General features: G+C 38.8%; 6 protein-coding genes across 6 annotated transcripts in view; 2 read left to right on the forward strand and 4 right to left on the reverse strand.

Moving 5' to 3' along the window:
• Positions 1-538: 538 nt before the first annotated feature.
• LOC119598666 (cuticle protein 18.6-like) lies at positions 539-2,260 on the forward strand. Its single transcript, XM_037948389.1, has 2 exons — positions 539-983; positions 1,598-2,260. Exons 1-2 carry the CDS (start codon positions 972-974, stop codon positions 2,024-2,026), a joined length of 441 nt encoding a protein of 146 aa, XP_037804317.1. The 5' UTR covers positions 539-971; the 3' UTR covers positions 2,027-2,260.
• A 2,030-nt stretch (positions 2,261-4,290) lies between these two features.
• Positions 4,291-4,725, forward strand: LOC119572477 (cuticle protein 7-like; the record flags this gene model as incomplete). Its single annotated transcript, XM_037919587.1, has 1 exon — positions 4,291-4,725. A coding segment is annotated over one exon (435 nt), but the record flags the coding sequence as incomplete, so codon positions are not given.
• A 2,247-nt stretch (positions 4,726-6,972) lies between these two features.
• Positions 6,973-7,997, reverse strand: LOC119572478 (cuticle protein 18.6-like). Its single transcript, XM_037919588.1, has 3 exons — positions 7,988-7,997; positions 7,737-7,787; positions 6,973-7,325 (listed from the first exon to the last, which is right to left on the reverse strand). The coding sequence occupies exons 1-3, from the start codon at positions 7,995-7,997 to the stop codon at positions 6,973-6,975; spliced, it is 414 nt and encodes a 137-aa protein (XP_037775516.1).
• A 337-nt stretch (positions 7,998-8,334) lies between these two features.
• Positions 8,335-9,238, reverse strand: LOC119598675 (cuticle protein 18.6-like). Its single transcript, XM_037948401.1, has 2 exons — positions 9,209-9,238; positions 8,335-8,899 (listed from the first exon to the last, which is right to left on the reverse strand). The coding sequence occupies exons 1-2, from the start codon at positions 9,212-9,214 to the stop codon at positions 8,519-8,521; spliced, it is 387 nt and encodes a 128-aa protein (XP_037804329.1). The 5' UTR covers positions 9,215-9,238; the 3' UTR covers positions 8,335-8,518.
• Positions 9,239-11,080: 1,842 nt separating this feature from the next.
• LOC119598682 (cuticle protein 18.6-like) lies at positions 11,081-12,489 on the reverse strand. Its single transcript, XM_037948415.1, has 2 exons — positions 12,460-12,489; positions 11,081-11,800 (listed from the first exon to the last, which is right to left on the reverse strand). Exons 1-2 carry the CDS (start codon positions 12,463-12,465, stop codon positions 11,420-11,422), a joined length of 387 nt encoding a protein of 128 aa, XP_037804343.1. The 5' UTR covers positions 12,466-12,489; the 3' UTR covers positions 11,081-11,419.
• Positions 12,490-15,610: 3,121 nt separating this feature from the next.
• LOC119598687 (cuticle protein 18.6-like) overlaps positions 15,611-15,764 on the reverse strand; it is a 1,546-nt gene continuing 1,392 nt past the window's right edge. Inside the window, 1 exon segment of the mRNA XM_037948428.1 lies at positions 15,611-15,764. This exon segment is cut by the window's right edge and continues 74 nt beyond it. Coding sequence (XP_037804356.1) covers positions 15,749-15,764 — 16 coding nt within the window. The 3' untranslated portion in view covers positions 15,611-15,748.

Below are 15,764 nucleotides of genomic sequence, written 5' to 3' on the forward strand. Positions count from 1 at the left end.
TATCATTATTACTGTTGTCATTATTATTATCATCATAATTATCCTCCTCCCCCTCATTATTATTATTATTATTATTATTATTATTATTATTATTATTATTATTATTGTCCATATTATCATTATTACTATCATCATTATAATCATTATCTATACTATCATTACCATTTTTACTGTTATCATTATCATTGTCATTATTGTTGTTTTTATTGTCACTGTTACTATCATCATCATCAGTATCATTATTATTATCATTCTCATGATTATTGTCATTATCATTATCATGATTATTAGTATTATCATTATTATTATTATCATATATTATTATCATCATGAATATCATTAACATGAGTATTATCATTATCATTATCATTATAAAAAATAATAGTAATAGGAGTAGTATTAATATAACCTTATCATAAACATCATCACCGTAAAATCATGATGGGAATATCATTATCAGATTATTTTAAACATTGCTCTATCTTCATTAGTGCTATTATTACTACTGTTTTGATATCATTATTATTAATAGCAGTATCATCCTTCCATCATTATCAACTACATTTTATTTCGTTATCATTTCCAACCATTATGAATTTCCAGCCATTAGCAATGTGATTTTTTTTTTTTTTTTTTTTTTTTTACTATTTATTTTTATCCTTGTGTCTTGATATCAAGTGAATGTTACCATTATTTTAACTGTATTTTGTTCTTTTTACTATTATTCATCACCATATTAGACAAACTTCTGAACAACGTTGTTATCATCATCCCTTTTGCTGGAACCATATACTTAGTATTTCAAAACAGCTTTCTCCTTGTTATTTTATCAAAGTCATCTGTTTTGTACCATCCACTGTTCAGGCATAGCAGTGACGTCACAGCTTCCGTGCTGGTGGCGAGTATATAAATGGCTTTTTCCCTTTACCGAGCATCACTGTTCACTCAGCTCCCCTGCGACCTACACCAATATGTGTGCGAAAGTGAGTCGCTTCTGATAAAAAATCTCTCTGGCTTTCAAGCTACTAATACTCTCTCTCTCCCTTCCTCTCCTCCTCATATTCTCTTTCTTTTTTTCTCTCTCACTTTTTCTCCATTCCTCCTGCCCCCGTAATTTCTCTCTGTCTCTTCTTCAGTTCCCTTGCTTCATATTCTTCTGCGTAATATTTTGCCTTTGAAATATCATTCTTTGATCTATCAACAAACTAAATAGTAAGTAGTTTTCGAAAAATAAAATGTCTCTTTCTCCTTCTCCCTGTCCTTCCCCCCCCCCTCTATCTCCTTCCCTCTCTACCTCTTTCTCTCTTCCTTTCTCTTTCTCTCCCTCCTTCCTTCTCCCTTTCCCTTTCTTTCTCTTTGATTCTTCTCTGCCCCTTCTTTAGTCCCCTTCCCGTCATTGGCGTACTGACAGGAAGCACTAATCCAGAAGATTCAGTCATTTGCTCCTGCAGTGTATTGGTATTGCTTTTCTATTTTTTATTTCTACTTCCAAAATTCAAGTGTCTTTCCTCCTGATGTGCCAGCTTTTCCCGTCGAGATGTGTTTTCTTTGTCATGGGATTTAATTTTAATTCGGAATTCCCTGCTCCCTCCTGCAGCTGATCCTCGTGGTGGGCTCCCTCGCGGCTGTGGTCTCCGCCGTGCCCCGCCCTGACACTCCTCCCGTCTACGGCGCTCCTCCTCCGACCTACAAGCAGCCAGGAATGCCCTTCGAATTCAGCTACGCCGTCAAGGATTATTCGGGTAATGACTTCGCCCACGCCCAGACCAGCGACGGTCACGTCACCTCCGGATCGTACAGAGTGGCTCTTCCCGACGGCCGAACCGAGATCGTGGAATTCAGCGCCGATCACGACAACGGCTACGTCGCCAACGTTGCCTACGAGGGGGAGGCCTCTTACCCCGCTCCCGCCCCCTCCTACCACCCCGCTCCCTCCTACCACGCCCCCGCCCCTTCTTACCACCCCACTCCCTCCTACCCACCACCCTCCACCTACCCACCTCCCCCACCACACCCATATCAATAGAACCCATCCATCCTCAGCGTGCAGGCGGCTCTGTCGAAAAGCGACACCATCAACGTCCGCACAAAAGTCACAAGGCAAGCCAAGGCGCTTGCCAAACACTACGCGCCTCATTACCTCCTGAAGTCCATAGCCAAGCTCGCTGGCCCCTTCGCTCACTCGTCCTGTTCATGTTTTCACGGGTGAGGCAGTGGGCGTCAGTGGGTCATTCAGTCGTTATATTTTACGCTCGTAAATAAAAGCAAATCAATTAAACTTTATTCTTAGTAAAACCGAACCAAACTAATATTTCTAAAAACTTTTTTTTATCTATATGTACATTTCTCAGTCCCTTTTGTCTGAGACAAAGAATTATCATTAATTCAAGGTTGAGGAACAGTACAAGTGCATCCGCATTTATATTCCTATTTTCACCTGTAATTTCTGGGGAAAAGCTTACATGTCATGTGAATGAAGCGAAACGAACAGACAGTTGTTTTTTTTTTGGCGACGAAACGGAGGCACTGAACTTCCTTCTTACTGGAAAAAAGGATTAAAAAAACCCTCATTGCTCTCTCTCTCTCTCTTCTATCTCTATCTATTTATCTATCTATCTATTTATCCATCTCTCTCTCTCTCTCTCTCTCTCTCTCTCTCTCTCTCTCTCTCTCTCTCTCTCTCTCTCTCTCTCTCTCTCTCTCTCTCTTCTATCTATCTATCTATCTGTCTGTTTATCTATCAGTCAATCTATATATCTATCATTTTATTTGTCTATCTATCTGTCTATTTGTCTATCTATCTAGCTATCAATTTATTTATCGATCTGTCAGTTTATTTAACTGTCAATAAATTTATCAATTTACCTATCTCTTTATTAGTTTATTTATACATCTATCTATCTTTCGACCGATTCATCTATCTATCAATCTATCTGACATTAATAATGGTAATAGTGATGATTATGATAGTGCCAATATTATTGATGGTAAAGCTATAAAAGATAACAATAAAATAATAATGATAATAATAATGATGATGATGATAAAATAATGATAATATACATATGTATACATATGTATATATATATATATGTATATATATATATATATATATATATATATATATATATATATGTAAATAAATGTATATGTATATATATATATATATATATATATATATATATATATATATATGTAAATTACTATATATAAATGTAATAATAATCATAAAGACAATAACCTATATATAGTTCTTTGTCTCTTTCTCCCCTCTCTCTTTCTCTCTCTTGCTCCCCAACCAATGTATGCAGCGTGCCAGTGTATAGTTATTCAGTATCTATCAGTGTATAATTATTCACTATCTCTACATAACATTCATTATTGCAGGCGTGGATGTTAAAAGTGGTGCGGATTTGGATATCCGGTTCACCATTACTACTATTGTTACTATTATCAGTTTGATTAGTATTGATATTTTTGCTATCACTGTCGATGTCATTATCATTACCAACACAATAATTATCTTCATCGTCATTATTAATATTGAAAACTATCATTATCATCGCTAAATTCATGAATATTGTCATCATTATAAGCTGCAAGAGTAGTAGGAATTATTTATGATTTTACGAATAACACTAATCATATTAAGGTCTTCGGCATCATGGCATATCTGTTATTCTATCTTTATGAGCCACTTTATCTTACAACTGCTTTCACGTTATCATATGCCATATGCCGGTGCAGTATCCGCTGTCCATAATAATGACGTCACAACTTCCATTCTCGTGATGAGCATATAAGGGCTTCCTCCTTTAGCCAGTTCACTCAGCTCCTCTGCGACCAACACCAACATGTGTGCAAGAGTGAGAAGCTTTGGATAAAAAAATTCTCTCTCTGGCTTTCGAACTACTAATACTTTATCTCTCTCTTCCTCTCCCCTCACTCTCTTTCTCTTTTTCTCTCACTTTTTCTCCATCTATCCTTTCATCCTGCCCCCGTAATTTCTCTCTGTTCCTTCTTCAGTTCCTTTGCTTCATATTCTACGTAATATTTAGCCTTTGAAATATCATTCTTTAATCTATCAACAAACTAAATAGAATATCAGTGATTTAGCGGTACAAGATTCATTCATTACACTTGTTCCCTTAATGTTACCTTTCATTGTTTCCATGAGCTTACTTCAGATTATATAAAAAGGATTTCCGGAACTTCAAGTGTTTTTCTCCGGAATATCCCCGCTCTCCAACGAAGCTCCTGTTCTTTGCGTGTGAATTTTAGTTCTGAATTCTCTGCTCCCTCGTGCAGTTGATCCTCGTGGTGGGCGCCCTCGCGGCCCTGGCCTCCGCCGTCCCCCGTCCCGACACTCCTCCCGTCTACGGCGCTCCTCCTCCCGTCTACGGCGCTCCTCCTCCGACCTACAAGCAGCCAGGAATGCCCTTTGACTTCAGCTACGCCGTCAGGGACCCCTACTCGGGCAACGACTACGCTCATCAGGAGACCAGCGACGGTCACGTCACCTCCGGATCGTACAGAGTGGTTCTTCCCGACGGCCGAACCGAGATCGTGGAATTCAACGCCGATCACGACAACGGCTACGTCGCCAACGTCGCCTACGAGGGGGAGGCCTCCTACCCCGCCCCCGCCCCTTCCTACCACCCCGCTCCTTCCTACCACGTCCCCACCCCCTCTTACCCACCTCCCCCACCCCACCCACATCAGTAAAACCCATCCGTCTCAAATGCATCGAAGTGGCTCTTCCCTCAGCATCAAAGAAGACCAAAGAAGAAAATGTTCTAAAATTCAAGTAACACCAGCAAGAGGCACATGGAAGTCTCAAGGCAAGGCAACGTGCCTGTCATCCTCCATCATTCCACTCTCCAACTCTAATTCCTCCACATATTTCGACACATTTCAACATTCATTTTGAACACGCTTTTGATACTTGTATCAACATCTGCAGATCCGCCGATATCAGTCAGAGGTGACTCGATCCTCTTCCTATCTAGACACATTGCCAATGTATAGAATCTATACTACAAATAAAAGTTAGTTTAACACTGGGGAGGATCCAGTACTAGGACGAGTCTGATCTTAGGCTAAACTATCGTAATCAGTTGTATATGACAAAATACTTCCATAGACAGTTAATTGTTGCCAATAAGTGTCCAGAAAGCACCGCCATTTCACCTTTTAAATTAGGGAATTTGTTTTCATAAATAAAATGACATTGCGATGATATCTTTTGCATCTTAGCCTGACCTTAACGTCCGCTACAAATCTGCACTGCGTATACTTCTAAATAAAGGTAATAGAAGTAGGATAAAAGTAGAGTAGTGATACTTAACACAGTAAAAATGATAGCGGTAATGACAGTAATGCTGATGCTAATATTGATAATAGAATAATAACAATAACAAAAACAATAACAATAACAGTAATGATGATAATTATAATAATAGTAGTAACAGTTGTAATAGCTATAGCAATACTAATTATGATAGAACTACTACCACTAATAATAATGATAATAATGATAATGATAATAATAATAATAATAATAATAACAATAATAATGATAACAACAGCAACAAATAATGATAATTATATTGATAATAATAATAACAATAACGATAATGATCATGATAATAATGACATCGATGATAACGATAATAATGATAATGATGACAATGATAATGATGACAATAGTAATAGAAAGAAAATGATAATCATGATAAAAATAGTAATGATAATGATAATAACAATGACAATTATAATGGTATTTATGACGAGAATTGCTACTCAAATGATAATGATACTAGTAGTAACGATGATAATGATAATCATCTTAATCACAATTATTATCACCATTAGTATTATCATATCAATTATCATCACCATTACCATTATCATTATCTTTATCAATAGTGAAATATAACAAGAGTAATATCAAAAATATTACGGAACACAGTTTAAATAAAGCCGTATTTGCAATAAAAAATATGATGGCAATAATTGTAATTTTTATCATCATCACGATTATTATTCCCATTATTATCACTATTATTGTTATTATTATTATTATTACTATTGCTATTATTATTATTATTGATACTATTATTATTATTATTATTATTACAGTTATTATCATCATTACTGCTAGTATTATCAGTATTATTATTATTATTATTATTATTATTATAATTATCATTATAATTATCATTATTATAATTTTTGTTACATCATTATCATTAAAACTATTATCATATTATTGTTATCATCATCATTATTATTATCATTACTGCTATTAGTTTTATAATAATAATAATAATAATAATAATAATAATAATTATTATTATTATTGTTATTATTATTATTATTATTATTATTATCATCATCATCATCATCGTTATTATTACCATTATTTTTATCATTATCATTATTATTATCATTACCATTATTATGATCATTATTGTCATCATCATTAGTATCATCATTTTATTACTTTTGTCATTATTATTATTGCTATTACTGCTGTTGCTGCTGTTATTATCATTATCATCATACCTCCACGAAGTAGATGAAAATATATATACCAAGACGCATGCTTCCCACAAATACCTAAGGAAGCACCGAATTACCTGTTTAGACATTCAGACAAGGTGCTGAATATGGCCCACTGTTTTCAGCGTTGGCTTTTTAAAAGGCCTATACATATTACAAAGTCGTGCATGGTAATATATCACATACACTGAAAATCAAAACGTTAAAGACATCACATTTCCCTACAGTAGAGACAGTGAAGTATAGGGAAGGAAACCAGTTGCCAGTCTGGTCAAGCAAAGGAGTCGACAGTTGCAATGCACTTCCATCGTGAAGGTAATGAGGCACATGATATTGAAGATATTTGTTTGTCTTGTGACATGGGAGCTTTAATGGTGTGGCTTGAACATGAAAAGTATGCCTTCTCTATTATTGATGTGGGTGGGGTGGGGGAAGTGGGTAGGAAGGTGAGTGGTAGGAGGGAGCGGGGTGGTAGGAGGGAGCGGGGGCGTGATCGGCGGTGAATTCCACGATCTCGGTTCGGCCGTCGGGAAGAGCCACTCTGTACGATCCGGAGGTGACTTGGCCGTCGCTGATCTCCTGATGGGCGTAGTCGTTGCCCGAGTAGGGGTCCCTGACGGCGTAGCTGAAGTCGAAGGGCATTCCTGGCTGCTTGTAGGTCGGTGGAGGAGCACGGTAGACGGGAGGAGTGTCGGGACGGGGGATGGCGGAGGCCATGGCCGCAAGGGCGCCCACCAGGAGGATCAGCTGCAGGAAACAGGCTCATGAAGGGCGCAGTAATGGGTGTGGACAAATGCAGCGTCGCCTTGAGACAACTGTTTGTTGATACTTGTCTACACTATCATCTCAAAGACGCACCAGGTTTATTGGTAGGGAAGTGACAGAAAGGGGAAGTCCGATAACTAAAAAAAAAAAAAAAAAAAATGCCACTCCTTTAAATTTTGGGAAGGTCAAAGTCATGATCCCAAATGGCCTATCCAGTGGCACCAGGTCGGTGAGACAGGTATCGATTTTAGCATGTATTTAGAATTATGAACTATCTTGTAAATCTTATTTATTTAGCTGTCATGAGGATGCGTTTGTGAAGTACCAGAGGCTTTGCGTTCAAGAATCTTTTTCAGTTCTGGACCGTGTCTATCAATCTGTCGGCCAATCGGCACGGAGGCTCAAACGCTGCATGCTCAGCTGTTGCTTCAGTACAGCGTCGACTTTCTTCAATAACTCTAAAACAAAATGCTCTAGGGGCAGGAAGCTCGTATCCCAATACCTAAAAGCAGAAGCGAGGTGTATATATTCTCTCTCCTTACAATTATTCATTAAATATGTAATGTTCTATACAGCCAGTGAAATGCATCTTCTTGTTACAGACACATGGAACAGATAATGTGACGGAACAGCTTATTGTTAAAACATTTCGACATACGACAAATCATCTCGGTGTTAGCAACTGTGATATACACTATTGTTATTATTAATGAGTAGATGCATAGATACAAGCAGCGATAAGTGTATTAAAACAATCGCAATTATGAAAAATAAGATGAAATATTTAATGTTCGCAGCGGATGTTCAGGGACACAAAGTTCAGAAAAAAATATTGGATGTATTGACCATAAGAAAAATGGGGATAAATAGAGAAAGCGACTGAGAAAGAGTGCATTAGAGAAAGAGATTAAGAGAAAGAAAGCGAGAGAGAGAGAGTGGTGAGAGAGAGTATGTGAGAGAAATTGTACAAGTGAATTCAGCACTGTTAAAAAATATACATCAAAGTTTTCGTAGATCTGCTTTTATTTACAAGAATAAATTAAAGTGCCGAATGGCATTCGTCCATTAACACTTAACATATGGCAATAGTCACAGACTGAATGTATTACAAACGTAACAAGAAAGTTTATGAATGAGGAGCAAAAAGTAAACTTTGGGCTTTGTTTTCGGTTTGCCTTTGGTGGTGCGTTTAGGCGTAGGTTGGTGGGGGTGGTGGAGCAGGGTAGGAGGGAGCGGGGGCGGGGTGGTAGGAGGGGGCGGGGGCGGGGTAGGAGGCCTCCCCCTCGTAGGCGACGTTGGCGACGTAGCCGTTGTCGTGATCGGCGCTGAATTCCACGATCTCGGTTCGGCCGTCGGGAAGAGCCACTCTGTACGATCCGGAGGTGACGTGACCGTCGCTGGTCTGGGCGTGGGCGTAGTCGTTGCCCGAGTAGTCCTTGACGGCGTAACTGAAATCGAAGGGCATTCCTGGCTGCTTGTAGGTCGGTGGAGGAGCGCCGTAGACGGGAGGAGAGTCGGGACGGGGGACGGCGGAGGCCATGGCCGCAAGGGCGCCCACCAGTAGGATCAGCTGCAGGAGACAGGCTCATGTAAGGCACAGGAATGGGTGTAGACGAAGGAAATCTAGTAAGGGAATTGACTGAGTCTCACTATTACATCTCGTTTTCATCACCACACCAGGGATATTGATAAACAAGAAATGACCTAGAATTATGATAGACTATCGTGGATTGGCGTTTATGTGAGAATTCTCCTTGCAGGAAAATGCTACAGGGTTAAAAGACAAAGAAGTTCTAGACTGTTTGCTATATCAATCTTACTCTATAAACTTCACAGAAAAGGCCATCCAAAGAGAATATCATCTGCAGTAGCCACTCACTTTCATGTTGATGTTGGTTGCGGAGGCGCTGGAAGAACTGTGGTTCTCGTCTGAAGGAGCCCCTTTATATTGCTCGCCGCCGTGATGGATGTTGTGACGTCACTGTTATGCCTGATGGTTGAAGCGGTGAGAAATAGATTTCTAATAATGTAAATGAGAACTGCTTTCGCGAAGAGTAAAATTATGGCTGTAGTGCAAATGCCAACATACCTAACAGAGATAATGTAAGGATGCTAATACTATATTAGTGAGGAATTTTGTATATGATATTTAATGTAAATAGGGTAATGAGGGCAAGTTCACATAAGAAGCAATGGTGATACTGTTATTCACTAAATACGAATAGATTTTGAGGTTTAGTGATCAATTAATTCTTTTCCATAAATTCTATGTTAGTGATTTTAGCGGTGATTTGAATGATGATGCTGACGAAGAAAATGTTAAAAGTGATGGCGACTGCGATAGTGATTATAATGACAATAAGTTCATATTTTAAAGATTATGATATTAATGACTATTGTCGATATAATGATAACTATAGTAATAATCTGGATGATAATGATTCCAACGAAATTAGCAGTGATGATAAAGACATTATTGAGAAAAAAGCAATGGTGCCGATGATAACTACTATACTAATACTGATACTAGCACTGCTGATAATAATCTTAATGATAATAACAATAATTGCAATGCTGACAGCCGTAATAGAATGATAGAATAGTAATAATAACAAAAATAATGATAATGATAATGAAGATAATAGTAATCATAATAATAGATAATAATAATGATGACAAGTATATGAATAATAGTATTAATAAAAACAATAGTAACGAATAATAATAATAATAATAATAATAATAATAATAATAATAATAATAATAATAACAATAATAATGGCAGTAAAATAATGATAGTAATGATGATAATATAATGATAATAGTAATGATGCTGATTATGATAATAATGACTATGATAATTGTAATAATGAAGAGAATAATCATGATAATGATAATAAAAGTATTAGTAATAACAACAATAATAGTGATTAATTAGACTAAAACGATAATGGCAGTCGTAACAATACTGATAGTACTGCTAATAACAACAACCCTGCGTCAAACTCAAGACGAGGCCGTTCATTCACAGGTCGAAACGGCTTCAGAGAGTCAGCCTCTTCGGTGTTTCGATCATTGGGTTCCGGACTGGCTTTGGTTCGGCAAGGGATACTAATTATTTCGCTATTTATTATCTAGCGTTATTCTTTACGGGCTGTTATTTTTCATCTTTTACTGGAGGACGTTCATGAAATGCCAATGGCTTTGCGGCAAAATACGTTTTGAGTTTTGAATGATGTGTGACGATCTGACGACGGACCGGAACGAAGGCTCAGGCGCTGGATGTTCAGCTGTTGACTCGGAATTGCATCCGAATTCATTTTATTTCTATTTTCTGAGTGAATTACAAGAAAGACGTAAAGCATGGCTACTGATAAATACACAATAAGTAATGATAATGAAAAATTGAAGCTCGTATTTACGAGGCTAAAATGGGGCGGGAGTTCGATAATCTCTTCACAATCTTTCATGTCATTAGAAACGTTAGCCATCGATGCATTTTACTTTTCTGTAACACATAAACGAGAGTAAGCATGCGAAGAGAGAGAGAGAGAAAGAGAGAGAGAGAGAGAGAGAGAGAGAGAGAGAGAGAGAGAGAGAGAGAGAGAGAGAGAGAGAGAGAGAGAGAGACGAACTGATAGATTTAACATGTGATAAACTTTCGCATAAATGCAAGTAGATTTTAACTTTTCAAATTCGTTCATTATGAAAAAATATGCTTTGAAAAGACTTTTTTTCTCGTAAATATACCTTTATTTACAAAAATAATTAAACAGCTAGTTAAAAAGGAATATATTAAAATGTTTATAACCCATAACAGTAAGAACGCTGAAGGTTGGAGAGGGACGCGACGATGCGGTAAGTCGTGGGAAGCAAGCAGGAACTTGGCCGGACGGGACGAGTGCTTGCAGGAGCGAAACGGTGAGTCAGAGAGCTTCATGAGTTGCTGGTGAATGGTGCTTGGTGAGGTTGGGTGCGGGAGGTTGAGGCAAGACGCAGTGGCGTTCGCTTGGGGTTGACTTGGGTGTGAATTTTGTGGTCGATCGCTGAGTTGTCCCGTCCAGGTTCTGCTTACGTTTAGGTGGAGCGTTTAGGCGTAGGTGGGTGGGGGTGGTGGGGCAGGGTAGGAGGGAGCGGGGGCGGGGTAGGAGGGGGCAGGGGCGGGGTAGGAGGCTTCCCCCTCATAGGCGACGTTGGCGACGTAACCGTTGTCGTGATCGGCGGTGAATTCCACGATCTCGGTTCGGCCGTCGGGAAGAGCCACTCTGTAGGATCCGGAGGTGACTTGGCCGTCGCTGGTCTCCTGATGGGCGTAGTTGTTGCCTGAGTAGTCATCCTGGACGGCGTAGGCGAACTCGAAGGGCATTCCTGGCTGCTTGTAGGTCGGAGGAGGAGCGCCGTAGACGGGAGGAGAGTCGGGGCGGGGGGCGGCGGAGGCCACAGCCACAAGGGCGCCCACTAGGAGGATCAGCTGCAGGAGACAGGCTCATGTAAGGCACAGGAATGGGTGTAGACGAAATCTAGTAAGGGAACTGACTAGGTCTGACTGTTGCATCTCGTTCTCATCACCACACCAGGGATATTGATAAGCAAGAAAAGACCTAAGAATTGTGATAAATTATCGTGAATTGGCATTTATGTAAGAATTCGTTTTGCAGAAAATGCAACAAAAGACAAAAAATAAAAAAGCAACACAAAATAGTGATAAAGTTCTAGGCCAGTGGTTCTTAACCTTTTAACTACCACGCCCCCCTTGTTTGCCCTTCCCTCCACCCCTCCATTGCATCTGTAAATAAAATTCCCACCCAGATTTTAGAGAGAATTATAAGTATGTTATTAATGAGTGGCATTGTAATTAAACTTTCCATTATGTGACCATGCTCTCGTTAAGACAATAACAAAGATAAATAGAGAAATTACTGCCTTTTTTCCCAAGGGCTCGCGCCCCCTTTGGAAAATACTGAAGCTCTCCTAGGGGGGAGGGGCGCCCCAGGCCAAGAACCACTGTTCTAGACTGTTTACTACATTAATCACACACTAGAAACTCCACAGTTGAGATCAATGTATCAAGAGAAAATGTATGCAAAGAGAATATCAACTGCAATTGTTCGAAAGGCAAGAGAAACTCACTCTCATGTTGATTGCGTAGGAGCTGAGAGAGCTGTGGTGCTCGGCTAAAGGAGGAGCCCTTTTATATGCTCGCCCTCTTGGTGGAAGTTGTGACGTCATTGTTATGATTGATGGTTTTAGCGGTAAGAAATAGATTTCTATTTATGTAAATGAGAATTGCTTTCGTGAACAGTAAAATTATGGCTGTAGCGGAAATACCATCATCGCGAACAACGATAATGTCGGTTTTAATAATTCTGCATTAGTAATTAATTTATTACACGATATGAAATGCAAGTATGTTAATGAAAGGTAGGCACACATATATGTAACAATAATACAGTTACCTTTCAGTCAATACGGATGCGTTTTGATGATAGTGATGTTAATCATTGGTATAATTTTCGTCATTATTTCAATGACTCATTTAATAGTGATTACAGTAATGATGATAGTTATTAGAGATAATGGTTAAAGTGATGGCGATTGTGAAATGATGATAACCACTTTAAAATTATGTTTTCTTAGGATTATGATGGGGGATTATGATGGTATCGATAACTATGATTATAATGATAACTATGATAACAATAAACAATAATTCCGATAATATTGATAATAACGATACTGATATTGACGATGACGCAGATGATTATGATTCTACAAATACCACAAATAATGATATTAACAATGCTAACGAAACCCAGTCTACATCAACATCCTCAAACACATCTACAAAAACGCCAAATCATTCATCAGACTCCATAAAGACTCAAAACCCTTCCACCTGGGCAGAGGAGTAAGACAAGGTGATACGAGCTCACCCAAGTTATTCACAGCCTGCTTGGAGAAGATCTTCCGCGAGCTGCCCTGGGAAAACAAAGGACTGGAAATCGACGGTGAGCGTTTAAACCATCTACGCTTTGCCGACGACATCATAGTTTTCGCAAACACCGTAGCAGAACTTCAACAGATGCTAAAAGAGTAGAACAGAGAAAGTTTGAAGGTCGGCTTGAGCATGAGTCTTAAGAAGACGAAAGTCATGTTAAATGAACAAGTCGAAATCGACGACGAAGACCAACAGATCCAAGTCGACAACAACACAATCGAAGTTGTGGACCATTACACCTATCTTGGCCAACACATTTCATTGCAGAACGCGTCCAAAGAACAAGAGATCAAAAGGAGAATTACACTCGGATGGCAGGCCTTTGGCAAAGCGAGCGCAATCTTCAAAAACAAAGAGTTTCCATTGGTCCTAAAACGACAAGTCTATAATAATCAATGCATCACACCCACGGTCACCTACGGGTCAGAGACTTGGACTCTCACGAAAAAACAACTCCTCAAGCTTAGATCCATGCAAAGAGCACACGAGAGAATTATGCTCGGCGTCACATGGCGCGACCACATACCATCTGCGCAAATCCGCGAGCAAACTAAAATCAGAGATATCCTCGAAGTCTTCAATAAAGCAAAATGGACCTGGGCAGGACACGTCGCCAGAAGAAAAGACAATAGATGGACCACTAAACTAACAACTTGGCAGCCGAAAGGTCACACTCGAAACCGTGGCCGTCAGAAGACCAGATGGCGTGACGATCTCGATGCCTTCAGAAAATTTTGGCGCCGTGATGCCAGCAATTGTGCAGAATGGAGACAGTTGGGGAAGGCCTGCGTCCAACAGCGGACCCTCAATGGCTGATGATGATGATGAACAATGCTAACAATAATAGCAAAGATGACAGCCGTAACAATAATGATAAAGATAATGGCAATGATTAGAATGCTAATGGTAATAGTAATGATAATAGTAATAGTGATAATCATAAATGATCATAATAATGATGATGATAATAGTAATCAAAATGATAAATAATAGTAATGATGTAGATAATGACAATGTAAATAATAATAATAAAGATACTACAATAATACTAATAATAATAACAGTGATTGTAATAATAATAATGATGAGGATGGTATTAATGATAATGATAATGTTAATACTAATGATAAGAGTGATAATAATAATGACGGTGATAAAATAGTAATGGCAATAATGATAATGATAATGAAAATATTAGGAGTAATGATAACAATAATAATGATAATCATAAATATAATAACTGCGGTAACAATGCTGATAATAATATTACCGCTTATGATATTACTACTACCACATCAAACTAAGGACGAGGCCGTTCATGCACAGGTCGAAACGGGCTGCAAAAAGTCAGCTTCATCGGTGTTTCGATCTTTGGGCTCACGACTGGCTTCGGCTCGGCAAGGGAGACTATTTCGCTATTCATTATCCAACGTTATTCATTACTTTACAGATTGTTATTGTCCACATTTTACTGGAGGACGTTCATGAGATGCCAAACGCTTTGCGGCTAAAAAACGTTTTGAGATTTGAATGATGATCTGACGACGGAACGGAACGAATGATCAGGCGCTAGATGTTCAACTGTTGATTTTTAATTTGGTTTATTTTTAATGAATCATGACTAGAAATATATACACGAATACTACTAACTACACAATAAGTAATGATAAATGAATTTGAGAAATAGAAGCCCGTATTTTCAAAGCCAAAGATGGAAAGGGAAATATATTTTCTGTTATTATTTGTACCTTTTCCCATTTCTCAGTCTCCTTATACTCATTCACTTTTTTAGAAATCCCATGTACGCCATCAAAAGAGAGAGAGAGAGAGAGAGAGAGAGAGAGAGAGAGAGAGAGAGAGAGAGAGAGAGAGAGAGAGAGAGAGAGAGAGAGAGAGAGAGAGAGAGATTCAGCATTTGGTAAACATGCACGTAGATTTAAGTAGCTTTTTGCAGCACGTATCTGATTTAGACATTATGACTGATTTTGCTTTGAAAAAATCAAAAGAATATTCGTAAATATGCCTTTATTTACAAGAATAATTTAACACAACTAAAGTGCCAACCGACAGTCGTCTATGAGCACTTTGAATATGGCAATAGTTAAGAATATGTCAAAGGAATATATTAAAAAGGTCTATAATTCATAACAGCGAGAACGCTGAAGGTTGGAGAGGGACGCGACGATGCGGTAAGTCGTGGGAAGCAAGCAGGAACTTGGCCGGACGGGACGAGTGCTTGCAGGAGCGAAACGGTGAGTCAGAGAGCTTCATGAGTTGCTGGTGAAGGGTGCTTGGTGAGGTTGGGTGCGGGAGGTTGAGGCAAGACGCAGTGGCGTTCGCTTGGGGTTGACTTGAGTGTGAATTTTGTGGTCGATCGCTGAGTTGTCCCGTCCAGGTTCCGCTTACGTTTAGGTGGAGCGTTTAGGCGTAGGTGGGT

Source organism: Penaeus monodon, chromosome 4 (genome assembly GCF_015228065.2).
Source record: "Penaeus monodon isolate SGIC_2016 chromosome 4, NSTDA_Pmon_1, whole genome shotgun sequence".
Classification (NCBI taxonomy): Eukaryota; Metazoa; Arthropoda; class Malacostraca; order Decapoda; family Penaeidae; genus Penaeus; species Penaeus monodon.

Bases quoted from the DNA above. Each gene is read 5' to 3' on its own strand.
- LOC119572478 (XM_037919588.1), bottom strand. The intron at 7,326-7,736 runs GTTTGAGCCTCC...GCCCTTCATGAG, and splicing joins GCAACAGCTGAGCATGCAGC to CCTGTTTCCTGCAGCTGATC.